Source organism: Miscanthus floridulus, chromosome 9 (assembly GCF_019320115.1).
Source record: "Miscanthus floridulus cultivar M001 chromosome 9, ASM1932011v1, whole genome shotgun sequence".
NCBI lineage: Eukaryota > Viridiplantae > Streptophyta > Magnoliopsida > Poales > Poaceae > Miscanthus > Miscanthus floridulus.
Window position 1 is genome coordinate 28551587 of NC_089588.1, and position 27783 is coordinate 28579369.

The 27783-nt window shown below is 42.5% G+C and overlaps 1 protein-coding gene and 2 pseudogenes across 1 annotated transcript; 1 reads left to right on the forward strand and 2 right to left on the reverse strand.

Annotated features, from left to right (window-relative positions):
- Positions 1 to 746: 746 nt before the first annotated feature.
- LOC136479549 (DEAD-box ATP-dependent RNA helicase FANCM-like) lies at positions 747 to 27556 on the forward strand (annotated as a pseudogene).
- On the reverse strand, positions 12988 to 15799 carry LOC136483844 (uncharacterized; annotated as a pseudogene).
- Positions 20961 to 23083, reverse strand: LOC136483584 (uncharacterized). The gene is made up of 3 exons (XM_066480703.1): positions 22015 to 23083; positions 21778 to 21896; positions 20961 to 21670 (listed from the first exon to the last, which is right to left on the reverse strand). Exons 1-3 carry the CDS (start codon positions 23072 to 23074, stop codon positions 21161 to 21163), a joined length of 1689 nt encoding a protein of 562 aa, XP_066336800.1. The 5' UTR covers positions 23075 to 23083; the 3' UTR covers positions 20961 to 21160.
- Positions 27557 to 27783: the final 227 nt, after the last annotated feature.

Here is a 27783-nt window from a genome sequence, read left to right on the forward strand (position 1 = left end):
GCACCTACCTAAATCTTTCAGTTTTCAAAAAACTAATCTGAGACCAACCCCCACAACCCTGACCTAGCATTCCTCAGCTGCTAGGGAATCGAGGTAGGAAATACCACGTGACCCAACTAAACCTGGAAATCTTAGCTCATCCCTAATTTAGACCATGATGAAGGAAAGACTCGGTGAGACTCCATAGAAAACACACCGGCTGCGGAGGTTCTAAATACACCAAGCAACCAAGATGACCAAAGAATTGAGGCCCTGCCAACTTCAACCCTGGAATTTGCATCAGACCACCAATCATCAAAGGATTTTTTTTTTTTTTTGCAGTTTAGCTTTTTTTGTACTTCTTACATCTTGGCTCGTGTTGAGTGTTGTAAGGGTTTTATACCCATTTCTTCTTCGTCTTAATACAATCATATATGTCTCGCGTGTTTATATGGAAAAAACTTTTCAGTTTTCGAAAGTTTCTTTATTATATTCTTTATTATATAAATATAAAAATAAATAGATATACTACAGAGTACGTGCAATTCATAGCAGAGCCCGATAGCCCGCTAGAAATTGGGCCGGGACTCCAAAACTTTGTCAGGCTGATCGCCAAACCCGTGGGCTAATGGCCCATGCTGCCAGCTGGCTCATCGTCTTCTCCGTTACGCCCTCTGCTGCCCCTCTCCAAACCTTTCAATCTCCCCGCCCGAATTGCCCGCGCCCTCCCCAAAACTCCATTCCCCGACCTTCGCCGAGCTTCTCCAATGCCCCGGCGGTGGATGTCTGCGCCACCGCGGCTCGCCGTCGACGACTTCTACGATGACGACGTAAGCTCTTCTCCCTCCCCCCAAATCTCCCCGCCTCTCCTCCTCGCGCCCCGCTCACGTAACCCTAACCGCAGGGCTTCGACTGGGAGAGGCGGGGAGATCGACCGAGCCTGCGCCCTCGCGTCGTCCTCCGCCCCCGCCCCCGCCCCGGCGCCGGTGCATCATCCGCTGCCACCGCGCGCCCCCGAGCCATCGGCGACGGCGCCGCTTCACAGGCCACCGGCGGCGGGCGGCGCGGCAGTGGACGCTCGACCGCTTCGTCGACTCATTCACTAAGAGGCGGCTGGAGAAAGAGAGGCCCACTCCAGCGCCCGCGCAGGCGGCGCCGTGGGGCGTGGGGGTGGACCCAGGTGGCGGCGGCGCGGACGAGTCCAAGGCCGTGGAGGACCGATTCATCGAATCCTTCACCAGGAGGCAGCGGGAGAAGGAGAGGGCTGCAGCGGAGGTGGCACTGCCACCTGCTGGTGGCCGGGGGCACCCTGCAGCTCGTGCTGGCAAGGGATGCTCGGGTCGGGGCAAGCGTGCCGGCAAGGGATGCTCCCGTCGGCCCAATGTGGAGGTTGAGTATGATCCCTGCGCCGTCGCCCTAGACCACGAGGCTGTGAAGACATGGATCTATCCAAGTGGGGGGGGTTTGAGTTTCTGCTGCATTTTGCCAATAGCTGTTCTTTGTTCTGGTTTTCATGCTGGGATTCAGCTTATGGGTGGAGCCAACTTGGAAAATAGATATCTTTATCTTTAGTGAATGGCTGGGACTTTATTAGTCAATATTGGCAGCCATCTTGCTTCATGATATACATTCCCAGAAGTTCTTGTTGGTACTGAAGTGTACCAGATACTCAGGGATGTGGAACCCGACTCTAAACTTTGTTTTGTCAAGCACGTGAGCAGCCATACTAGGTACGCGATTGCAACAGGAAATCAAGCAAAAAACTAAAACATGAGGATAAGTAGTTTAGTTTGCTGGAACAACACTACACCCATAGAAGCATGCACCTCTTTTAGTTGAAGTGGATAGAATAGACTAGGAGCCTGTCCACCCTTGGCAATATGTTTTTTGTTGTATCAAGCAAATGCCATTTTTTTGGGGATGTTATTGGTGCAACAACTTAGGTTGGTTATTTGGAATCTCTTCGCTTAATTATCCATGTCTTTAGAATGCAGGTTTTACTAGGCCTTCACATGAGTTCCCCAAACCACCGTCAGGGTTTCTGCATTTTGTTGTAGATTAAGTATTGAGTGCATTGTGGTTGTCGTATTCCTGAGTACAACTGGATTACATGTTTGTTGCTCACATGGTTGATTCTATTGCTCTGCCCATTGCATCTGCTAACAACTGTTAAATAGCACTATTTTAGTATAGTGGTATAGCATGGGATTGATATATGCATTCTACTAAATGATATCTTGATTGTGAATTGTTGACGCGCATCACTTCTAATTTTTCCAGTTTCTTTTATCTATTTGAGGAAATCCTTGATTTTGTAGCAGGTAGCTACCTAAACACCATAGGGAAACCCCCAAATTTCAACATGGATGCACAAAGTTTGATTCCTCAGATGCAAATAACTGGATGCAATTAAGCAATTTGGAAAATAGACAATGAAAAATTCCTGTCAGAGTTTCCATTTTCTTCTGGTTAATGGTTATTGTTTAGTTCTTGTAGAACCATGTTTGCTCTTTAAATATTTAAGGGTACACTTCACTAGATACTAGATAGTTATCTTGTTATATGTAATCCAAGCAGCATATCTAGCTTTTGTAATTTATTTTGGCTATTATTTTTAGGGAAAATGGTGTTCTTGCCCCTGTCCAGTAGTCCAATTGTGATTTTGCCCTTGTTTTTTCAACTTTGTGATTTTGCCCATGTTATTTTAAAACGAACCATCCGTTTGCCCCTGGTTTGGATGTCTGTTAGATGGATATGGAATAAATGAATTAAAAAAAATCAAAATCCCTGCAAACAGAGGCAAAAAGGCCATGTTGCCCCTCATCTTATCTTCAACCTCCTGCTCGTCCACGACCGCGGCGCTCGCAGGGTCGCGTTGTGCGGGGGACGGTGGCGCCTGGCTGCGCGGCGCTCGCCCACGACCGCGGCGCGTGCAGGGCAGCAGCGGTGCCCGACCGCGACGCCTGGCCGCGGGGCGCGGCGCTCGCAGGGCCCCAGCACGCGCAGGGCGGCGGCAGCGCCTGGTCGCGGGGCGCAGTGCTTGTAGGGCTGCGGCACCCGCTCTTGAGCGCGGCGCGCGCAGGACAGCAGCGGCGCCCAGCCGCGATGCTTGGGTCAAGGCGCGGGGCAGCGGCAGCGCCTGGCCGTGGGGCACAAAGCTCGCAGGGCCGCGGTGCCCGCCCGCGAGCGCGTTGCGCGAGGCTTGGTGCGTGGGCGTGCCGGTGCCGCGCGGCTCGGCGCAAGGCACACAAGACGGCAGCCGAACGCGCGGGGCTTGGTGCGGGGGCATGCGGGTGCCGCGCGTTCGCGTCCTCGATGGCCGCGCCATGGCCGGACGGTTGACCCCGCGCCGCACGCAACTGAGCCTCGGCCAGACAGGGGCAAAATCACAATTAGACATAAAAACAAGGTGCAAAATCGCATGGGCATTCATGTCTTTTGTACAAAGTTTAACACCGTTAGGGGTGGATGACGGAGTAGGGGCAAACCGGTGCTTCGTGAATGGCACAGTAGGGGTAAATTCACAAAGTCAAAAAAATAGGGGCAAATCACAATTTCGATACAAAACAAGGGTACAAACGCAAGAGCCCCTTATTTTTATGCGTTGCAGCTAATGTACAAGTCCGAGAGTACCAAAAGTATATGGTTGCAAAGGCTCTGTTTACCAATACGTTAATAGCTTTGCCAACTGGACTTGGCAAAACTTTTATTGTTGCGGTAGTGATGTACAACTACTTTCGATGGTTTTCTGAAGGTAATGTTTTGCACATCATTTTAACCGTTTACCTCTCCGATGCTGTATTTTATGTATTTTATGAACTCGTGGAATTGATGCTGAAACTTTGTTCTTATTTACAATGGAAATTTAGGGAAAATCATATTTACTTGCCCTTCACGTCCCCTTGTTACTCAGCAAATTGAGGCATGTTACAATACAGTGGGAATACCACAGGTACTGCAAATAAATCTGTTGTTGGTGATTTTCTTATTTTATTTAGGGAGAAGTCTATTTTTGGCCATCCAATTATTGTCCGAGTTTGTTTTTGGCCATGCAACTCTCAAACTAGTAATCCTTGACCACCGAACTAACAATACTGGACAAATTTGGCCATCTAGCTGGTTTCAAAGGTGGGTTTGTATTTTCTGAAAATAATAAAGCTAGTTTATTTTTTTAAAAATGATAACTAAAAGTTATTTTAAATCATAAAAATATGAAACCGGTACCGACATTTTTCTAAAAATATAATGTGTCTATTGGTGCTGGATTTGGAGTTATTTGGATTTTATTTTTTGCCATTCCTAGTGTTTCATTGTTGTAGTCATGCCTGTTATTTATTTAAATCATCATTTTGTGCTATATTAAACCTAGATATCGGACAAGAGAATCCGTACTCAAACCAAATATGTTGTTTAAAGTAACCAAATTATTTTTGGAGGCTAGCGATGATATACTAGTTGCAATGGCTAAATATGATATATCTAGTGGAGCATGGCACCTGCAAGGTTGGTGCCATCTTCCATATCTTTTATTTACTCATAATCTATTATGGATTCTTAAGGTCAATCTCGGGTATAATATAATGCAAAATGATGATTTAATAAGTAATAGACATGACTACGAGCAATAAAACATTGGTAATGGGAAAAATAAAAACAAATAACTTCAAATAGACTACCAACAAATGGATTATATTTTTAGAAATATTTTGGTACTGGTTTCATATTTTGCTGATATCAATTGAATTAGTTTTGATTTTTTTTTTAAATGAACCAACTTTATTGTTTTCAGAAAATACAAAACCACCTTTGAAACAAGTTAGGTGGCCAAATTTCTCTGGTCTTGATGGTTCGGCGGTAAAAAATTTCCAGTTTTAGAGTTCCATGGTCAAAAACAAACTTGAGCAATACTAGTCTGGTATCTATAAATCTCATTTTTGCTTTGTGCTGCACATTTTTCTGTGCTGCATGCTGGAAACTGACATAATTGTGTATTTTCAAGAGTGGATAATAGATATGAAAGGAGGTCTTTGCCCTTCCACTCGATCAGTTCACTGGAAGTCAAAGCGAGTGTTCTTTGTCACTCCACAAGTTCTTCAGAATGATATACAATCTGGTGATTATTTCTGACTGTTTCTGGCAATCTTTATTACTAGTTCCAGTCAATTAAACTTGACCCTCAGAGGCTCAGACAACAAAAACAAGAAGAAAACAAGCTGTTTCCATTGTCTGGAGGTAGTGATATTCTTGGGTTGTTTATTGCTAATCCATCTTGCTATCAGTTGGAGGTTCATTTACTATTTTTAGAATGATAACTGAACACAAACTTACTTCCAAATCAGCATTTAAGAACTACTCTATATAGTTGATTTTTTGTTTTATGTTCTTACTTTTGTTATATGCTTAAAATTTACTTTTATTATTCTCCAATTTTTCATTATGAACTTTGGTTTTAACAGGTATATGCATGGTACAGCAAATAGTTTGCTTAGCGATAGATGAGGCTCATAAAGCATCAGGAAATTATGCTTACTGCATGGTTATTCGAGAGGTATGTTTCACGGTCATGTACTACACTCATTTGTTTTATCTGCACGTGAAATCCTATTTTGTTGTCATCATTTTGCTCCATTGTGAGCTCTTTTGATTCATTATAATACTCTGTTTAGTCACAAAAAATAAGTGGTGTTTTGGACATTGAATTGACATGGTTTCCAAACACAACTTTGACTAGTACCTTTTGTTACAAAATGCTATTAAACATATCAAAAGTATAATTATATGAATACATTTTGTGACAAGTTACTCAGATCATTTGAATAATCGAATATCTAAACTTTACACATAAAAAAGTAATCTGTAACTGAAGTTCGGGATCGTTGACTACTTGACTTAAGACAACCCCATAACGTCACTTATTGCTGACTAGAGGGCAATGTTTTCAGATCGTATTATCGAGGCTAGTCGTATGACCACCGATAAGTCGATAAGGGATGATTAGTCGTCGATAAGGGACGATTAGTCGGTCCTAATCGGTCTAATCGGCTAGTCGGACATTTAGTCGTCCTTGTGCCTAGATGGCCTGATCGACCATGTATATACTATATATATTATGATGTAAATATATGTAAACATGGCAGAGGAGGCAGAGTGGTGGCTCATCTTGATGCTGCGGACGCCGGCGAGAGGCGCGGACGGAGCTGCAGACTAGAAGGTCGGAGGAGGAGGAGGTGGCGAGCTGGTTCAGGCCGTGGAGTGCCCTCTGCTCTACCGCCCACTGTGCCTCGTGCTCGCCCTTGCCGCAGTCCTTGTTCGTGAACGCCGTCCGCGCGAGACAGGGGAGGAGACAAGCGAGGTGGCGCTCGGGATCGTGCTCCAGGAGCTTGCTCTCGTAGATCGTCCGCACCCTAGCGCTTGACCGACGGAGCTGCGCCGCTGCGGACGGAGCTGCGCCGGCGGACGGAGCTGCGCCGCTGCGGACAGAGCTGCAGGCCGCGGACGAGCTGCGCCGGCGGACGGAGCTGCGCCGCGGCGGACGGAGCTGCAGGCCGCGGACGGAGCAGCGCCGGCGAGGGAGCTGCAGGCCGCGGACGGAGCTGCGCCGGCGAGGGAGCTGCAGGCCGCGGACGGAGCTGCGCCGCTGCGGACGGAGCTGCGAGAGAGAGAGCAGAGCCAGAGCGAGAGAGAAATGTGCCGTGTGCGGCGGCTGCAGCCAGCTCCTTCACTCGTTAGTCGTCAGTCAGACACTCACTCTTATCTTACCCTAATGGGCCAGCTATTAGGTGGGCCGAATTCTTTAGCTGGGCCGAATTCTTTAGCTGAATATACTGGCCCAACTAGTCGTCATGTGTGTCTGATCGGACGACTAATCGTGATTAGTCGCAACTTATCGGACGATAAGGTTTCTAATCGGTCCAAACTAATCGAGGACCCTTATCGAGCACCTTTTTACGATAAGGACGACTAATCACGATTAATCGTGATTAGTCGTCCGATCTGTAATCATTGCTAGAGGGAACATCAGTCAACTAGTTTTTTGAATGCTGTGCAACTTGGCTTGATCAGTCTTTATTTTTCTGTCACATTCGCAGTTGCTAGCATCTCGTGTGCCTTTAAGGATTTTAGCTCTAACTGCTACACCAGGATGTAAGTTTCTACATTAAAATAGACTTACTTGCCCAATCATGAAGGCACCATCTAAGTTTGCAATCTTGTCCTACTTGTGGTTCAGCCAAGCATTCAAAGATCCAAAGTGTTATAGACAATTTAAGCATTTCGGAGCTAATTTATTGTTATGCAGAGGATTCTAGAGTGAACCAGTATGTTAACACACGCAAAGTTGAAGTTGTGCAGGTACGTGTGAACTTTTGTTGACAATACACTGTTCCTCTGTGATGTAAAAATCGCATGTTCCAGTGTAGGTCCCTTCTGGCAGTGATGCTACTCAAGTCGCTGATATGCTTTTGGATATTGTGCGCCCACATCTTAATCGATTGCATGATGCTGGTGTGATTGACCATCGGGATTATGCAAATGTATGTTTATCATACCTTTAAAATCACAATCATTATGTTTATATGCGTTTGATTATAAGAATATTTATCCACTTGTGCCCTGATGATCGTTAGTTGCTCACATGATTTCACCAGTGGACCCAATATGAACTGCTGAAATTTAAGGATAAATTCAAGGAAGCACCCCCACCAAATATCCATGAAATTGAGAGAGGGGAAATTGAAAGGTCTTTTGTAATTCTTGGCCCACTTTGTCACAAGGAGGTTGCTTTTGAGCCATGGAACCCAATTTGCACATGGGTATCTTGACAAGAAGTTGAAGGGAGGGTACTGTCTTCACACTTTTGCTACATAAATGTACTTTTTAATTTTTATTTGCAGTGATGCATACTAGGCTCATAAATACTCCCTTGGTTCCAAATTATAAGTTGCTTTGCCTTTTTTGGTACATAGAATTTGTTATGTATCTAGAATACGTTATATCTAGATGCATAGCAAAATGGATGTACCAAAAAAGTCAAAGTGACTTATAATTTGGAACGGAGGGAGTATGAGGCATGTGAGGACTGAGAGGACTATTTTCTTTGGTAAAGCTGTATGGAAATTCTTGACAGATCTGTTTTCTTGATGCAGCAGTAGTTACTAGTCCGTATTGTTGACAGCCATAGTGTGATCTTCATGTAGAATGGTTCAGTGCAACTTAATCACATTTGAGCTGTCTTCAAGGTTATAAATTTAACCAAATAGCAACGTTTACTTGTGATACCTATAGCTGCACGGCAACCAGTTGCCATATGTTGTTTGCTCTTTTTACTTATTTAGGTAATGTTTGATGTTTTCTTGGATTTAGAAGTCTAAGGAAATTTAAATAAAATTTTGAGAAAAAGGTCTACTTCAAGAAAATTACACAGTTAAGGCAAGGAATTTGGGAAGAGAAACAGAGGGCACTATTTCCTTGCTGGGTCCATGCATTTCTAAAATTGTACATAATGTGTCTTATTGATATAAATTTATGATAAACATCTTAGTGATTTTTTTTTATGACGTACATCTTAGTGGTTAAATAATTTCTGCCTATCCTCTTCAACTTCATAGAATTCTTTTTTAACTAACTGGATTACAAGTTTTATGAACATCCAGCTAAATTTTCAGCATGGATGCGCGATATTGGTACTTTGGCAGTTGTAGTTACCATTCAGGAAACTTGACCATTCCAGAACTTAATAAATTAATACCCAAAGATGATTAGTATTGAACTTGTGCCCTCGTCATATGAGCATACTGATAGAATTATGATTGTGATGATTACGGAGTTGATACTTGTTCTTGCTTTTGTGCGTTAGTTTGCAAGCAAGCTTTTATCTATGTTCATCTTTAGCGCTGTTCTTGTTTATTGAAGGTTTTTGAATTTGATGCGCAAGAACAACCTCTTTTGGCGACTAAAACAAAAGATGAAGCTTTCCTCATCTCAAGGTACGAGTACGACTCCAAAAGTAGAGGAATTGAAAAGGCTGATGCTTGAGCACTTCAGTAAGTAACCTTCTTTCTTAATGTTGTACTCCATCCATTTCAAATTTAAGTTGTTTTAACTTTGTCCTAACTTCTAAGTTAAACTTGTCTAACTCTGACCAAGTTTATAGAAAAAATGTATTAACATCTACAATATCGAATAAATACACTCATATGTTTCATGGTGTATCTAATGAAATCAAACTTGTTTAACTCTGACCAAATTTATAGGAAAAATGTATTAACATATACAATATTGAATAAGTACACTCATATGTTTGATGGTGTATCTAATGAATCTAGTTTGATGTTGTAGATGTTTGTGCATTTTTCTATTAACTTGTTAAAGCTAGAGAAGTTTGACTTAGCACAAAACTTACATTTTGGAACAGAGGGAGTGCATGTTTTATTCTATGAACTCAATGGTGTATCAGTAGATTTATAACGAATAGGAAACATATTTTTGAGGACAACTAATCACCACAAAATCTTAAACCTTGTGCTTAAAGCTTTTTTCTATTGAGTATTATGCGTGTGTGGAACTCCGCCTATGTTGTCTCAACATAGCAGGTCCCAAGCCCTGGTAAAGGAGGAGGGTTGTGATAGGCGTGGCGAGCCAACGTTAAACCTAGCCATTCTAATGGAGATGAAACCCGAAAGAAAACCGTTGGGGCGTAACCCTCTTAGCGACGCGCCATATTGGAACCCAGGTATGATGTTAAATGAGCAAGGGCCGGGTCGTCACCCCCGTGACGCGTCGTGTCGCGATCTGGGCACGGTGTCAAGTGAGCAAGGATCGGGTCGTCGCATCCTTAGTGGCGTGCTACATCGGCGCCCGGGTGTAGTGAAAAATGAGCAAGCGTTTTCACATCTGAGTTGATGGGTGCGAAGGGTAAGGAAGCTAGTCGAACCAACTAGGATCCGTTTAGGTAGTTGGAATGTAGGGTCGCTTACAGGTAAGTTAAGAAAATTAGTTGATACCGCGACTAGGAGGCGTGTAAATATATTATGCGTTCAAGAGACTAAATGGAAGGGTTAGAAGGCGAAGGAGGTGGACAATACAGGTTTCAAGCTTTGGTACATAGGGACAATCGCGAATAGAAATGGAGTAGGAGTTTTGATTGATAAGGGCCTCAAGAATAGTGTTGTGGGAGTGAGAAGGCAAGGAGATAGAATTATCTTAGTCAAGTTTATCATTGGTGATATGGTCTTGAACGTAATTAGAGCGTATGCCCCCAAAGTAGGCCTCGACGAGAGTGCTAAGAGACAGTTCTGGGAAGACTTAGATGGTCTGATTAGAGTTGTACCTAGTAGTGAGAAGCATTTTATATGAGGAGATCTTAATGAGCATGTAGGTACTACAAGCGTAGGTTTCGAGGCAGTTCATGGAGGTTTTGGGTACGGTAGTAGGAATCAGGAGGGGGAGGAAGTTCTGGATTTTGCGGTAGCTTTTGACCTGATGATAGTCAACACTTTCTTTAGAAAGAGAGAATGTCATCTAGTGACCTTCAGTAGCGGACAACACTCTAGCCAGATTGACTTTGTCCTCGCAAGAAGAAAGGACAAACGAGTATGCTTGGGTTGCAAGGTGATACCAGGGGAGTGTTGTTTCTCAACATAAACTTTTGGTGGTAGACTTTCGTTTTCAGGTGCGTGCCCGTAAGGATAAACAAGCTAAGATTGAAAGAACAAAGTGGTGGAAACTGAAAGGGGAGACGTAAGAGGTATTTAGAGAAAGAGTTATCAAAGAGGACTCTTGAAAGGAAGAAGAGGACATAAACAACATGCGGGAGAAGATGGCAACCAACATTCGGAAGGTGGCCTTAGAGGTGTGTAGAGTAACCAAAGGAAGTGGAGGCGAGGCTAAAAATACTTGGTAGTGGAACGAGAAACTCTAAAGGACTATTAAGGAGAAGAAAGAATGCTATAGACGCTTGTACCATGACAGGAATGTGGACAACATAGAGAAGTACAAGGTGGCAAAGAAGACTACAAAGCGAGCTGTAAGTGTGGCAACGTACGAGGATCTTTACCAACATTTTGGTACGAAGGAAGGAGAGGACATTTATAGGATGGCTAGGGTTCGTGAGAGAAAAACAAGGGACTTCAACCAAGTTAAGTGTATTAAGGATGAAAGGGAGCATCTCTTGGTGAAGGAGGATGAGATCCGACATCGATGGCAAGAGTATTTTGACAAATTGTTCAATGGTGAGAATACAGACACAACCTTTCAGTTGGATGACTCTTTTGATGACACCAATAGGCGCTTTGTGCGGAGAATCCAAGAATCTAAGGTCAGAGAGGCATTGAAAAGGATGAAATGAGGTAAGGCGATAGGACTGGATGGTATCCCAATTGAGGTGTGGAGATGCCTCGGGGACATAGCTATAGTATGGCTGACCAAGCTGTTCAACCATATTTTTCGATCGAACAAGATGCCTGACGAGTGGAGGAAAAGTATATTGGTACCGATCTACAAAAATAAAGGGGATATTCAAAGTTGTATGAATTACCGGGGAATTAAGTTGATGAGCCATACTATGAAGCTATGGGAGAGAGTTATCGAGCATCGCTTGAGAGCAATAACACGGGTCATGGAGCGGTATAGGGAGAAGAAGGACCTGCACATGGTTTTTATTGACTTGGAGAAGGCTTATGGTAAAATACCTAGAAATGTTATGTGGTGGGCTTTGGACAAACATATAGTCCCAACGAAGTACGTCGGGCTCATTAAGGACATGTACAACAATGTTGTGACTAGTGTTCGAACAAGTGATGGAGACACGAATGACTTTCCGATTAGGATAGGACTACATCAAGGGTCAGCTTTGAGCCCTTATCTGTTTACCTTAGTGATGGATGAGGCCACAAGGGACATACAAGAGGACATCCCTTGGTGTATGTTTTTCGTGGACGATGTAGTGCTAGTTGATGAAAGTCGGACAGGAGTGAATCAGAAACTGTAGTTATGGCAGGAGACTTTGGAGTCCAAAGGTTTTAGACTTAGTAGAACTAAAACTGAGTATATGAAATGTGACTTCGACACTACTACTCGGGGGGAGGAAGATATTAGTTTGGAAGGTCAAGTAGTGCCTAGGAAGGATACCTTTCGATATTTAGGATCAATGCTACAGAGAGACAGGGATATTGATGAAGATGTTAGCCATAGAATCAAAGCAGGATGGATGAAGTGGCGCCAGCATCTGGCGTCCTATATGACAAAAGGGTACCACAGAAGCTAAAAGGCAAGTTTTATAGGACGACGATTAGACCTGCTATGTTGTATGGTGTAGAATATTGGTCTACGAAAAGACGACATGTTCAACAGATAAGTGTCGCGGAAATGCGTATGTTGCGTTGGATTTGCGGTCATACAAGAAGGGATCGAGTTTGGAACGATGATATACGTGATAAATTAGGGGTAGCACCAATTGAAGAAAAGCTTGTCCAACACCGGTTGAGATGGTTTGGACATGTCCAACGGAGACCTCCAGAGGCACCGGTGCGTAGTGGAATCCTAAGCCAGGATAGTAATGTGAAGAGAGGTAGAGGAAGACCGAAGTTGACTTAGGTAGAGGCAATAAAAGGAGACTTGAAAGGATGTGCTTGGAAAACAGCTATTAGGTGCACGTAGAGCAAAAGGAGCACCCCAGCAACATGCATGGGCATGATTAGAGCAAAACAGGCCTGAAAACAATCGGGCTGGCCCGAGCCAGCCCAAATAACTTGGCCTGGTTGAAGCCCTGCCCAGCACTTTTATTGAGATCAACTCCTCAGAAACATCCTATTGACTTCAGCACACCTGTCAAAAGTTGCACACGTTGTTAGCATAGAAGACCACAGTTCACATAGCAAGATAGCTAATTCATCTAGTCAAAGATGAGCCTAAGATTGATTCCTCCAGGTTATCCCTTTTTGATCAATTGAACAATTTCACCAGGCACGGCTGCAGCGTTTTCCTCGTGCTTCATAAAGTACGGCAAAAGCCCTAACTTGTAAGCTCTAATGAATGCATCCATCCACTGCAAATTGAAAAAAAACAGAGAGAAATAATGTTATACAGTATTTTCAGAACTCCATAGCAGGTTAAAAGGGAAGTTCTTTCAACAGACCTCATCATCCCAGGTGAACTTCTTGAAATTTTTTTCTTCAGAACTTTTGATTTTTTCAAAAAAAACATGGATGCAAAGACACTGGCATTGGACTTTATAGAGGAAGGAGTATGTGCCAATGAGGTTTCAGGAAATTGTACTTCTTTGTATCCGCATTTTTTTAAGGCTTCGTTTAGTTTGTCTCCCAAAGACAAACAGAAACTTCTAATACTGCGGAAGGAATCAATGTGGCAAAAAACATGGATCTGGTTCACATCTGTAAGCACGAAACTTCTAATACTGTGGAAGGAATCAATGTGGCAAAAAACATGGATCTGATTCACATCTGTAAGCACGAAACATACGACAATCCATTCACCGCAGAAGAAGACAGGGCAGTATAGCTGTAAAAACACACATCTTGGTTTGGTTTTGGGGAATTAACAGTTCCAAAACCAAACAAACATGTATTGATGCACAACTTACAATTCTTGGAGATAACTTGGTGGACCTGGTTTGGCGATTTGGCCGAATGGGGAGTGCATGCTCAATCTTTTTCTCCAAATCTTGGTCGTCCTGCACTTGGGGGAAAACAATAAGTACAAGATATTTTGCTATAGTTCTTAAATTTGCTGGCAAAGCAATGTCCTTTTACCTTGTCTAGTGGTGGGACAAAGGTTCTGGTGCTACCAGTCAAATCTTTCTTCAGGCATTGAATTAATAATATCATAAGATCCCTGACACCCTCACCTCCTTGGAGGGACTGTTCTAATTGAGAACCAGTCATTGAGATCTCTCCAAATCTCAATATAACATGTTCCTTACTTTTCGAATTGAAAACATAACACATATCAGTATAGCAAGTTTTACAAGAATATAATCATAAGGTTTCCAGAAACATACCATTCAATGACAAGCTTATAAACCTCTTCAAGTATTTCATCCTTAAGCCACACGTGTGCTTTAGTAGACAAGTTAGGAAGTGGTCGTTGCCTCGCGCAAGCTGATAGTACTATTTCTGAGGAAACTGGTTTTTGCCTCTTCCTCCTATTACAATATATATCAGCCTTTTGGCTAGTCCGCTCTTCTTTACCAGCATCCTTCAACTTGTTGCCTCTAGCCTCGGCATTTTCTCCATAGGCAGCCTTCTTATAGTCATCCAGAATATTCACTGATGAGCTTCCTGCAGCCCTCTCCATGCCTCGAGTTTGGGTGTCTTCCTGCTTGTGATCATCATCCGGAGTCTTTATATCCTGAGCTTCCTTATTGCCTACGATTCCCTCCATGAATGCAGATACAGACAAAGGGTTGTCACTCATTCCGAACAACGCATCCTCTTCTCTTTCCTCGTGAAGAGCAGTGTTGAAAACAACGTTGTTATATGAGAAACTATTTTCCAAGCACTCAACATCACCATTATTATATTCAGTTATGACCGTATCTCTTTTGTTAAGACAGTGGCAGAGAAGGTCTATGGAAGTTTCTATGCGACATTTTTTCACCATATCCTGCAATTTTAATTCATAATTAATTCTATGGGATTTGCAAGTACGAATATAACTGTTATAATTGTTGAATTACCTTGTTAATTCCACATATCTTCTCTGTATCATCAAATCCTTTGATATACAGTAACACATGGAAACCACAATCATAGCTGAAAAAAATCAACCACAAAAGTGAGGAAGCAGTAGCAGCAGTAGCAGAAGCAGCAAAGAATATTTTGGTAAAGCTGAAGAATACGTGTTTTCTTGTGACCGAACCCGTAGTACTTCGGCGCTGTAATCAGATCCAGCAGTTGATTGTTGCAACTGCTTCTTCAGTGTCGATATAATACTAGAAATCACTGACACTCGGGACTCGTTAGACAATGAATCAAGAATATAAATGGTGCTCTTGATGCGTGAGACCACGATCAAGAACCAATGTTTCAAATGAATGATGGGGATAAATATCTGTGGGGGGAAATATCCCATTGTAAAACTCAGCAATATAAAAGAACTATGTAACAAAAAGAAAATAGAAGAACATCAGTAACATACCAAATTAGCTTGCTTTGGATTCTGCGGTCCAAGCTCCATAGCTAACGTACTTGTTTCAAGCTTCGGGTCTAACAATTCATACTAGAAGAAAATTGAAAAGATGTAAATCATGGATAAAGAAAAAACAAAACAATAAAAGTACTTACAACTGCACAACAACAACAACAACAACAAAGCCTTTAAGTCGCAAACAAGTTGGGGTAGGCTAGAGTCTTGCAACTGCCTTTTAAGATAAAATAACTTTGTCCTTCCACTCTCGATTCCACAATTCACATTTTAAGTACATTATGGATGAGTGAATATATCCGCGTGGTTTGAAGCATTGTACATAAACTGATTCTAGCACTTCATGACCCAATATATTCAGTTTTATTGTGTCTCTAGTTCTTTCTACAACATTCTCTTTGTAGAGACGAAGTACATCACTGAAGAGTTCAAGAGAGGTTAATAAAACTATCCATAGAGTTAGAAAACCGCAGAGCAAGCTGATCATGTTGAAGCTGATCTCCATCATGATCCATCTCATACTAGAGCTCTGCGCCCTCTATTATCTTTATCATACAAATATAAAGGTAATCAAAACATTGCACAAACTCCCGCTGGTCTTAAAATGAAAAGGGGCATGCCAACTTACATAGGGCCGTCCATCCTCATCCATCAGATCCATCTCTTTCTCTGACTCTTGGGCGAGTAACATTTCTCTGTTTACATAGCAAGTATCTTCCAAACACTTAAACTGAAATGGGACAGGGATCAATCCCAATGCTTAAACTCAAATGTTACAAAGTTCATTTTACTTAATCTTGGCATGGCTGTATTGACATATTCTTGGGATCTCAAGGGGGTTACGATCAAGATTTTCAGCCTTCTTGATGAAGTCCAAAAAAAGAATATGTGCATGATTCTACGGTTAGATAATTAGCTCTATACACAAAACGAGAAGAGAAACTAAGATACTTACTAGGAGCAAATAAACGAACCCGTGGCAGTCCTAGTCTTAGGAGCACTCTTGGAAGCTTCCTTCCAATTGTAATATGTCAATTCGATGTAAGTAAAATCAATTGTAATATGAACTTTGTAACATTTGAGTTTAAGCATTGGGATTGATCCCTGTCCCATTTCAGTTTAAGTGTTTGGAAGATACTTGCTATGTAAACAGAGAAATGATACTCGCCCAAGAGTCAGAGAAAGAGATGGATGAGGATGGACGGCCATGTGTAAGTTGGCATGCCCCTTTTCATTTTAAGACCAGCGGGAGTTTGTGCAATGTTTTGATTCCCTCTATATTTGTATGATAAAGATAATAGAGGGCGCAGAGCTCTAGTATGAGATGGATCATGATGGAGATTAGCTTCAACATGATCAGTTTTCCTCTGTGTGCCGGTGAAGACAGGTAAAGAAGAGGTGGTCTCTGCGGTTTTCTAACTTTATGGGTTCATGTGCCTGAACCTTGATTGCTTCTGCTGTGTTTCAACTCTAGCCTACCCCAACTTGTTTGGTACTTAAAGACTTTGTTGTTGTTGTTATTATGCGTGTGGCAATGGTGCTTTTGTTTATTTGTATGTTGTAAGCATTGTTTCAAAAGGACTTAGGCAGGCGGTCAGGCTTTTTCCCCTCTCAGATACGCAAGAAAGCTGCACATGATTGCATTAAAGAGGAGTATAAGACTACCTGCACACAAACACAACTTATATTACATTAGCACTTGGTGTAGACGTTTCTACTTTTTTCCAGTCAGCTAATTGAACCCCTTTGGTCTTGCTCTGCTTAGGTGTAGACATTTGTACCTTTTTCCAGTCAGCTAGAATAATGCCATGTGAAAAAGAGGAAATTTGACATCATCATGCATCCATGAGTTCCATGACCATATTTCATCTTCCCCATCTCCGATTTGTCCCACTTCCATACATAGATCAATGCCCTAAAGGCCTAAACCAGTCTAGATGGGAAAGTGCCTAGACAAGTCACTTAGGTGCTAAGTGAGCCGGTGCCTAGGACCGCCTTTCGAAATAGAGGTTGTAATGATGGTATACTGTTATGTAGCAAAGTAGTGTTATGTCTGTTGGATTTGACTGTTCGGTTTGCAATTTATCAGAACACATGATGCTAGTAATAGTAGTATTCTGGTAAATGTGGAATTATTTCGTCTGTTTTGTGTGACCGCTGCACTGTACCCCATTGATTTATGCATGTCCCCTATGAAGGACTTATGTTTTAATTCATGCCGCCATGGAGTTCCAAGTGCTGCTTAACATCAACTAGACTGATCCACATATGATAGCTTATTATGTTTACACGTTTTTTGTCCTTGAACACATTATGTTTACATGTTACGGTAAATGGCATAGGTACTGATTCCAATTTGACGAACTCGAGGATTATTATATTTTCCCATTACTGAGAAAGTGTCAAGTAAGAATCAAACCTTGCAACTTGGTTTTTGTTCCTACTACTAAATAGCTCTTTCATACATTTCTATTCCTGTTCTGGCACTTATCTGCTGAACTCTGAACTATTTGATGATTGGGAAAAAAATGTTTTGTATTTTGACAAGTTTGGCCATAGCTGTCCTTGAATCACTCTTTTGCCTTGACAAATTCCTGTAATCTATAAATTAAGTATGCACAGTTGTTTTGTTAAATTTTGTTCACATTCCTTATATAACATACAAAGTTATTGTTGTATGTTTGCTTTGAAAACACTTTAATTGTCCTCTGTTCGTCAGTTTATCATAAAGGTTGAATATTTTGATGATTGCTTTGCAATGCAGTGAAATATATTGCTCACTACAGGATATTGATGATAAACTTATCAGACCTGTTAAATTCATTGGTCAAAGCTCAGCAGGTATGGAGGATCTCGTTTCATATAAATTCTGATTCTGCAGAAGTAGGTCATGCAGATGTATTTTTGTAGTTCTGATTAGCTATTGTTTTACTTCCTCTGGTTATAAAACCATGTTGTTCTGTCGACACATTCTCCAAAATGTAACTTTGACAATGGTCTTTCTCTTTCTATACATATGTAAAAGCCTATAGAATCATAATATCATGGAAGTACCTTTCAGAATGAATCTACACATGAAATTATAATGTTCCGTAAAAATACTTTAAAGGCTATCAATAGTTAAATTTTGAAGATCTTGATTCCATGTATGTCCAAAATGACATGTATTTGTGATTGAACATTAAAGTTAGTACTACATTACAAAGATTATTTAGGATATACTAGGAAAAAACATGTGGCATGAGTGTGGGATTGTGTTCAGTTGAACCCATGATTTTTGAGGTGTTGTGGTGTCCTGTGGTGCTGGGGGTACACCTGGTAGCCTAGGCGATATGGTGTAACTAAAACTTGTGGCATCCTGCGGCATCTGGGGTATGCCTAGGCGACGATTGAAACACAATGGTTGAACCTAGTGAATACCCCCTTATCCCCTTTGTCTAGGTACTTCTACAGCAGAAATCTATACAAGATGTGGGGCATTTAAAAATGCAGTAGATGAATCATGAATCCAGATAGTTGTTTCACATTACTAATTCAAGCTTTGGTCTTTGACAGGTAATAACCAAATGAAGGGGCAAAGCCAAAAAACTCAACAAGCTATTTTGCAGGTATCAGACAATAACTCCTGTCAGTTCTTGACAGTACTCATCTAGATCATTTACAGAAATTTCGATCTGGGGTATATAATGTTTTGGTGGCAACATCAATCGGCGAGGAAGGACTAGATATTGTTGAGGTTGATCTCGTGATCTGTTTCGATGCCAATGTCTCACCATTAAGGATGATTCAACGGATGGGAAGAACCGGGAGAAAGAATGAAGGGCGAGTTGATATCCTTTTGTGGTGATGAGCACAGCAAGTTCTCAAGCTCAAAAGTTACATTGCTAACCAAGTTTCCTTCTTAGGCATTTGCTACCTTAACTGCTCATACTGGTTTTGGCTTATGAAGGTCAAGAGTTGCAGGGGTACAGAAAGAAACAAGGAGATTGTCGAACCATGAGGAAGCTATTGCATAACAGTGAGAGATTTGAATACCATGCTAGTCCTAGGATGGTAATTTTGTATAATCTTTTTTTTTTTTGTAAAATTGTTTCTTCTGAAATACTAATTTAACTATTCACATTAACAGGTTCCACATGTCTATAAACCAGAAGTTAAGTATGTTAAGTTGACAATAGACAAGTATATTCCTCACTTAAGGAAAACGAGGGTTGCTGCAAAAGAAGCATCGCCGAGTCCATGGAAGATGTCAGAGGCAGACGGTCAAATGATTGCTAGGTACTTTGGTGCGTGCAAAGAAGTTTGGAGGCCGTCCCTTGTTGCATTTCCTAGATTTCAGCTTTATCCAAGTGTCGTTCACAAAGTTCCACATTCATTTCGGACAACAGATATGCTAACTGATGCTATGCAGCAACTTCAAGATCCATCTCTTTTCAGGACAAAGGTAGATTCATTGAAGATCTGTGTGAACTTTTTTGTTGTTTATTCCGTATAGTTTAAAAATGGAAAAAAAATCATACTTGGTACTATTGTTTCTGAACTCTTATTCAGTGTGAAATCCCTTTGCAAGAACCTGCTAATGTTGCTGCTGTGGAGGAGGGTCTGGAACATGAAGGTACCAATACCAGTCATATTCTTCCCTTGTATATTTGTTTAGTTTATGTTGCTGATATCTTGAAGGGCGGGCCTGGTGCAAGCGGTAGAGTCTTACCGCCTGTGATCGGAAGGTCCCGGGTTCGAGTCGCGGTCTCCTCGCATTGCACAGGCGAGGGTAAGGCTTGCCACTAACACCCTTCCCCAGACCCCGCACAGAGCGGGAGCTCTCTGCACTGGGTACGCCCTATGTTGCTGATATCTTAGCACTATAAGCTTCTAATAGTAATAGTATTTTCACTGGATTTATGTAAAATCATCTCTCAGCTTATGGCAACTCATTTGTTCAATGGATATGATTTCTGTTCAGCAATTTCACAACTACAAGCCTGGAGTTTCAAATCTACTTCTGTTTAATTGATGAATGACATTCTTAATCATGTTTAGGTCTCTATGCTATTAATGGAAATGAGGAAAAGCCTCAGGAATGTGACGGTTCAGAAGCCTCACCAAGAGTAGTGTGGAATGAAAATGTTTCTGTGCCAGGTTCTCCAGTTAAGAAGTATCCTATTCACACTTTCTTCAGTGGTGATTAATTAACTGTGGATAGAAGAGGCAGCGTTTTGATTACTTTTGTACCTGTCCTGCCTCAAAAATTTGCATTCAGTAAGGACATAAAGAATGCAGTTTGGAATAACAAAGGCCAGAACAAAGCCAAACCTTACAGATCAGCAGCAGGCGTCAGTGGGACAACAGTTGAATTTGTTCACCCTGTTGCCAATACAGACAAACATATGTTTGTGGATAACATAGTTTTTAAGGCGGTAAGGCGAGGTGCGGCGCTCGACCCCCTTCCAGACGCCTAGGCGAGTTAGGCGCTGGGCGAGGCGACGCCATACACATACTCTAACCTTCCATAGGACAGCACAAACATACACTTATACATACCTTTTTGCTGCCAATTCTGGAGCTCATGTAGCAGTGATCCTCCTGTTTCCAGTTGCCTTCTTCCATGTGCCATACAACCCCTAACAAGTTTCAACATGTGTGACTCATTAATATAATTATGTAACAGAAATACTTTGTAATCAGATTAAATATGGATAGTGAAATACCTTTTGATGATCTGACCTCTCTTTTCTTCTCCCAAACAGCAAGCTGTATATACAATAAGGAATTTAGCAACAGCAAGGAAATTTAGCAACAAAAGACACAAGCAAATATCAATATGTCATCATTACATCAGCTGATCAGCCCATAAACTCAGATAAGAGTCTTAGTGGCATAGTTAGCCACATTACAAACATTCTAGAAATATAGATAAGAGTCTTAGTGGCATAGTTAGCCACATTACAAGCAGTTCACAAATATAACTAGTGCAGATCTGAAATCTGCTAGCCATATGCTGCTAGCAGCCAACTCTCAACATTCAATATCCGTCATCAAACTCATCAAGGATGTTTGGACCCTCCATGTTTTCGCCGCCACCGTTGGAGCCATTGGGATCCTGCTCACAATCACTCACATCAGCATCGTCATGTGGATCTTCCTCTTCCTCTTCTTCATTGGCCCAACCTAAGTCTTCTTCAAGTTCAGCCAACCTTGACTGTCCATTTCTTGCACGCTTGCTGCTGGCATTCCTTGGAAGATTGCGGCCTCGCAGCGAGCTTGATGCACCAACAGCTTCATCCACAAGTTCCCATGTAAGGCCATTAACATTGTCACCATTGTCACACCCACGGGCACCTTGAGGATGAACATAGGAGGAGTCAGCCCACTCATTGTCCCAATCAAACTCCTCAATGACCAAAGGATCAAAATTTTTCCCTTTTTTCTCATGCCTTAACTGAAACCTGGTCTTCATCTTCCGGTTGTAGGAAACAAACACAATGTCATTTAATCGCTTATGCAACAACCTATTTCTTTTCTTTGTATGCATCTACAAAAGAAGAATGGGAAAACAACAAATAAATGTGTCATTAATTAGCTAGCTGAGCACAAATCAATTAGAAGAAAACAGTGACTAGTGAAGTTGGCAATACTCACAAACTCAAATGTACTCCAGTTTCTCTCACAACCAGAGGATGAAGCACAAAGACTAACAATGCGCCTAGCAAACCTTTGAAGCTCAATAGCACGACCACCATATGAACGCCACCAATCAACTATATTGCCAAATACAAACATATATTAGCATTTTGAGATGAAATATACTTGGCTACTTGCTGGAATTAAATTGCACATACTAAAACTTGCTGAAATTATAAGAAAAACAGCACGTACGAGGGTTCAAATTCTGTAGGTTTTGCTTGGCCATTTTGTTTGAGAATGCATCTCCTCTAAGGCCTTCATAGTCCAAGGATTGAGCATCAATCTTGCTTCTAATTTCTTCATCCTCCACCATTCTTCCAAGCACATCAAGAAAACAGCCTCTTAACTGCCCAACAGTTGCATCATCATTAGCTTGTATGAGAGAATGCAGTCTTCCTGGGTTCAAATACAATGCAGCCCCATACAAAGGATGGTCCATTTGTGTGACCCAACGCTTCTCAATGATCTTAATGATATTCTTGAGCAAGGTTTTCTTGTTTTCAGTAGCAAAGCTGAGCTTGATCTTCTCTTTTGCATGATTCATTAGTGCTGCAACCTCTGGCATTGCAGGCCTCTCATCACCATCAACCACCCTAAGAACAATAAGCAGAGGTGCTGAAGCTCTAAGGCAATCTTCAACTGAATTCCAAAATTCCATAGAGAGCACAGTGTTGTGCACTTCTTGACCGGCTGCAGTTTTTGCCAATTTGTTCCCCAACCATTCTTCACTAACAAATAAAGCCTTCAAAGCATCTCTGTGCTTGTGCAAACTTTTTAAAGTGAGGAAAGAGGTGGCAAATCGAGTGGCTGCAGGTCTCACAAGATCAGCCCCTGTCTTTTCTCTCATCAAACTAAGAATTCTCCCATGCCTATAGATGAAAGTTGTGACACGTTTGGCTCTTGCAATGGGCTTCTTAAATTCCTTCAAGTTCCCTATCTCTTCCAGCATAAGATCCAAGCAGTGTGCAGCACATGGGCTCCAATACAGCGTAGAAATCCTTTCCATTAGAATTCTACCAGCTGCCTTGTAATTAGCCCCATTATCAGTGATAACTTGAACCACCTTGTCTTCCCCACTCTCCTCAATCTTTGCCTCCAATAAATCAGCAAGCATAAATGCATCATGTACCTCACTTGATGCATCAACAGACTCCAAGAAATAAGTCCCTGCAGGGCTGTTCACAAGGAAGTTGATCAAATGACGGCCTCTCTTATCAGTCCAGCCGTCTGACATAAGTGTGCAGCCATACATCTTCTAGGCCTGCTCATGTTCCTCCCTCATAGAACTGGTCAATTTCACAGCATCCTTAAGCAATGGTTCACCTAACATATAGGGAGTAAGAGGCTTGTAACCTGAACCAAATTGTGCAGTTGCCTCAACTGCAATCTCAAACTGTCTTGCTGCTGCTGCATTAAATGGCACACCACACTCATAGAACCATAAGGCCCACTGCTGATCCACATAGTGCTTCTCCTCTTTGGTTCTTATCTTGGCTGGAATTGTTGGCTGAGAACATCCTTTACGCCTTTCATCAACAAGTTCTTCAGGTGTTTTCCGAAGCATCTCAACAATTGACTTGTTAACCTTCGGCTTTGCCTTTGTATTGCTTGCTGCAGTAGCCTTGAATAAATAATTTGCACGCCTTTGTTTAGCTGCAGTCCCTGAACTTGGCTGCACCTTGGAAGCTTGGGATTCTGCAGGTGCACTGTCTTCAGCTTGAACAGATTCAGCTCTAGCTGCTGGGGCTGCTACTGCATCTACCACCACCACATCTGCTGGTTCCTCGGGTGGCTCATCATCCTCTTCGTTGAACAATGGCCTCCTCCTCTTATTGGATTCCAAGTAATCTCTCATCTCCTTCCTAATGGCAGTGGTGGTCTTAGGACACATTTTTGCATCTCCGTATCCACCTGCCAGATGCTGCTTCAACCTTTTTATCCCTCCAGAAACCTCAGTGTCACAAAGAGTACATGTCACCTTATCTGGCTTCTGAAGGTTTGCCCAATATCCATACTTCCAGCCTGGATCATTTGAGTTGGCCTTTCTTGCTTTGTCTACCTTAGGATCATAGTTCTCATTGTTGACAGAAGGTGGACTAATGCTTGCCATTCGAGCATTAGAAAAAAAATTTAGCAAGTTGGCAATGGCAAGTCTCAAAAAAAAAAAATACTAGCAGACAACAGATCAAAAAATAATAATACTAGCAAACTCTACATATGGTTTCATCTATGAGCCTGTGAGCTATCCATTCCAACTATGCAGCAAAGTTCAGACATGCATTGCAGTTGTGTGGTATCAGTTCTAAACTTCTAATCCTTTAGTTTGTCTGCAGTCTGCACTTGTATCTTCAAAATTGTTTGTTCTTGTTGTAAGCTTCTAAACTGTCCAACTGTATATTCTTATCAGCTTGTCACTGTTATGCAGGCTCAAAAAGTTCTTGGAAACAAGTGGACTGAAATTGCAAAAGTTTGTCTCTGGAAGGTGTGTTTTTCTTATTGGATTGCTGTTTATTGCAATTTGAAAAAAGGATAAAAATGAGATTTGTGAACTAAGGTTTATGGCTTATGTATTTTTGGGTTTGGCTACAACAGAACTGACAATGCAGTGAAGAATCGCTTTTCTACTCTGTGCAAAAGGAGGGCCAAGGATGAGGAGCTATACCAAGAAAATGGTGTGCCATGTTCCAACTCAAATGCAAAGAGGGTTCTCGGTTCTCACAGAAACAGTAGGGTTCTCAGTTCTCACAGAAACAGAAGGCCTGACACCAGGCGGAGTTGCCTCCTTGCTACATATTAAGCAGATGAGGTATATAAAACACAAGCTGAACTTACATATTAAGCAGAGCAGAGTCGCGGAGCAGAGCAGAGTAGAAGCGGACGGCGCCGGAGTCGGACTTGCGCGGCTGGGACGGGCGGCCTCAGCAGCAGAGAAGAGTTGCGCGGACGGGCGGCCTCAGCAGCGGAGCAGTCAGCAGCGGAGCAGAGCCGCGCGGACGGGACGGGCGGCCTCAGCAACGAAGCAGAGTCGCAGCAGCGGAGCAGAGCCGCGCGGACGGGACGGGCGGCCTCAGCAGCGGAGCAGAGTCGCGCGGACGGGCGGCCTCGCGCGGCTAGGACGGACTTGCGCGGGGCAGTCGCCTGCGCCGCCGCCGCCGCCGGATTTGAGGTGCATCGCCGCCCTCTCCTCTCTTCCTCTCTCCTTCCTTTCCCTCTCCTCTCTCGCTCTCTCAGACGTGATGGGGATTGGGAGCTTTGGCGGGAGGTGTAGGCGCGGCGCTGCTGCTTTTCCCGCGCGAGGGCGTCGCGCCGTTCTTTTCCCGCCCGCTCGAGCGCGCGGCGCCGCTCTTTCCCTGCGCCTTTTACGTCCGCGGCGTCCGCCTCAGCGAGAAGGACGACTAGGCGACGCCTTCGACCGCAAGGCGACGCCATACGCCGGGACGGTGCGGCGACAGCGACGCCGCGCTTGAAAATCCGCCCGGACGACTAGTCGTCGCCTAGGCGACGCCTTAAAAACTATGGTGGATAATGTATCAACTGTAGCCATGCATTCCCCTGAGTACTCTGGACACTGTGACAATGTTGATGATAATCATGTGTTTACAACTGTACCACCTAAAACGCTGACAAGCCCAAGGGAGAAAATGGACATACCCTGCAATGTTAAACTGCCAGAGTCCACCTATTCATATCAGGAAGATATGGAGCTTAGTCCAAGGCTAACAGTATATATGGAAGAAGGAATTGTTCCTGAGTCTCCAGTGGTTGAAGTTAGCCACCTACATTAAGAAATGGACGAAGCTGCAGACTTTGGAGCTGTAACAAAGTGTGGTTCTCCAAAGTCACGTGATGAGAGGGCTCACGCCAATGTAGCTGGATGTCACAAAGGACCATTGAACTTTGAGAAAAATGGTAAATTGCTTTCTGGGACAAACGAGCTTGGTGGATCATCAAGGTTGTATGTGCTAGATCAGACTCGAGCCAAAACAGAAGAGCCAATGCATCCTTCAAATGTGAAAATGACTACTCCTACCAGACATAGTCCTTCTGGGAATCTGCTGTATGATAGTTTCTCAGGTGATTATCAGCTTAGATCAGGGGGGGATGCATCGGGATCAGTCCAGCAAGCACCTAAGTACAGAAGACTATGCAAATATGGTGACAAGATCAAAAGAGTCTCTTCCATGTCTTTGGATGGCTGTCATGATAGGTTTGGAGAATGCAATATTGCTAATAAAGATGGGCCAAACCAAATAAAACATGCTATGGGTGAGCTGGTTCTTGCAACGCTTATAGTCAATGTTCAATAATGTTAAAATAAATTTTCAACTTTTTTGTGTTTGTTGGAACATATCTTTATATCTTGATGGATGTTTTGAACCTCGTACTCTAGGGGTGAAAAGGAAGACCAAGAGGCGTCTAGATGCCTATATTGACGAGGAAGTCGAGTAAGATTCCTGTCACCTTTGGAATGAAAACTACATATCAGCAAGCAAACTTTTGCTGGTTGTTTTTTTGCTATTGTCATAGCTTACCTATGCGTCATGTTATCTTACCAACTTTACTCCTGCATTATTGCATTAGGGTGTCTGAAGATGCAGATGTTTCAGAGGATGAGGATGATAATCAGAGTGAAGATAAATACGAAGATAGCTTCATTGATGATCAGGCAACTCCAACTGAATTTACACAAACTGAACAAGGTGGTCGACACAATGGTGACATGATGGGTTTCTACAGGTATTATCAGATCATCACGCAACTCATTTTTGCTGCAGTTTTGGAATGATATGTCCATCAAAATTGTATGTTTGTGGTTATTGTGTTCCTGGCATTCAATATGGCATCAACAAGCACAAGTACTAAAGTTTTAAAATTGGTGGTTACAGTTCAAAATTAGCACGTAGTTTTACAACTGAAAACAAATGGACTTGCATGGTTTGATTATTGTGATTAAGATACTCAGACCAACACATAGTTTGCCATTATTTGCATGAGTTTAGTTCATATGTTAGCTATTTCCTAAAGCCAATTTCTGTTTAATGTTTGTGCAGGCAATCATTGCTTACTCAGACCCCAGTAGTTCTACCCTCAAGATACCTTGATGTCTCTGACAATTCTGCTTCTCGGACCGGAAATGCAAGCTGTTCTTCACAGGCCGGGCATAATTCTACCGAGACTCCAAAAGAGATCCAAACGCATCAGACCGTAAATCCAAGCCCATCGTACAGTTTTGTACAGGATCAGTGTGAAACAGCGATCGCCAATTTGGGAATCATCGACTAAACTGGATTGCAGAAAGAGAAGGCTAGGCTTCCAGCAACCTCCGGCAATCCCTGTTATAAACCTTGAACCAGAACCATCTTCACACATTGCCACCAGAGTCGCTGATGACCTATATTTTGATGATGATTTCTTTGAGAACCTTGATCTTGATGCAATTGAAGCTCAAGCAACTGAACAGTTGAGACAGAAGACTACACAGTCGACACAGAAACCAGTGGAAATTAAGAATGCATCAGACATGAGTTTTGCACCTCCGTCATTCCATCTAGATCTAGGTTTCTGATACTGTGGTAAGTCAGCATCCATTCAGAATGTCATCTAGCTGCAGTACCTGGTCATCTCAGAGCACACAGAACTGCGCAAGCAATGAGCTTTTCTGCAAAAGGTTTGAACCTGCATTACATGACAATGCCGCAGGATCTGGCATGTTGCTGCTGTGATATTTATTGGCGCGTGGAGCTGGAAGATCAGCTGGAGGCAGATTTTGTATGTACATATTGGTGTCAAGTGTATTTATCTCAGTATCATACACCATGTATATAATCTCTGTCCTGTAAATAGTGATTGATGTTTAAGGGTCTGCTTGTATACAAACATTTCAAAGTTTTGATGTGTTATGAACCCAGTGGCAAAGATGACGTCAATGCTAAACCGACTGGTTTTGCATGGACGGGTCAT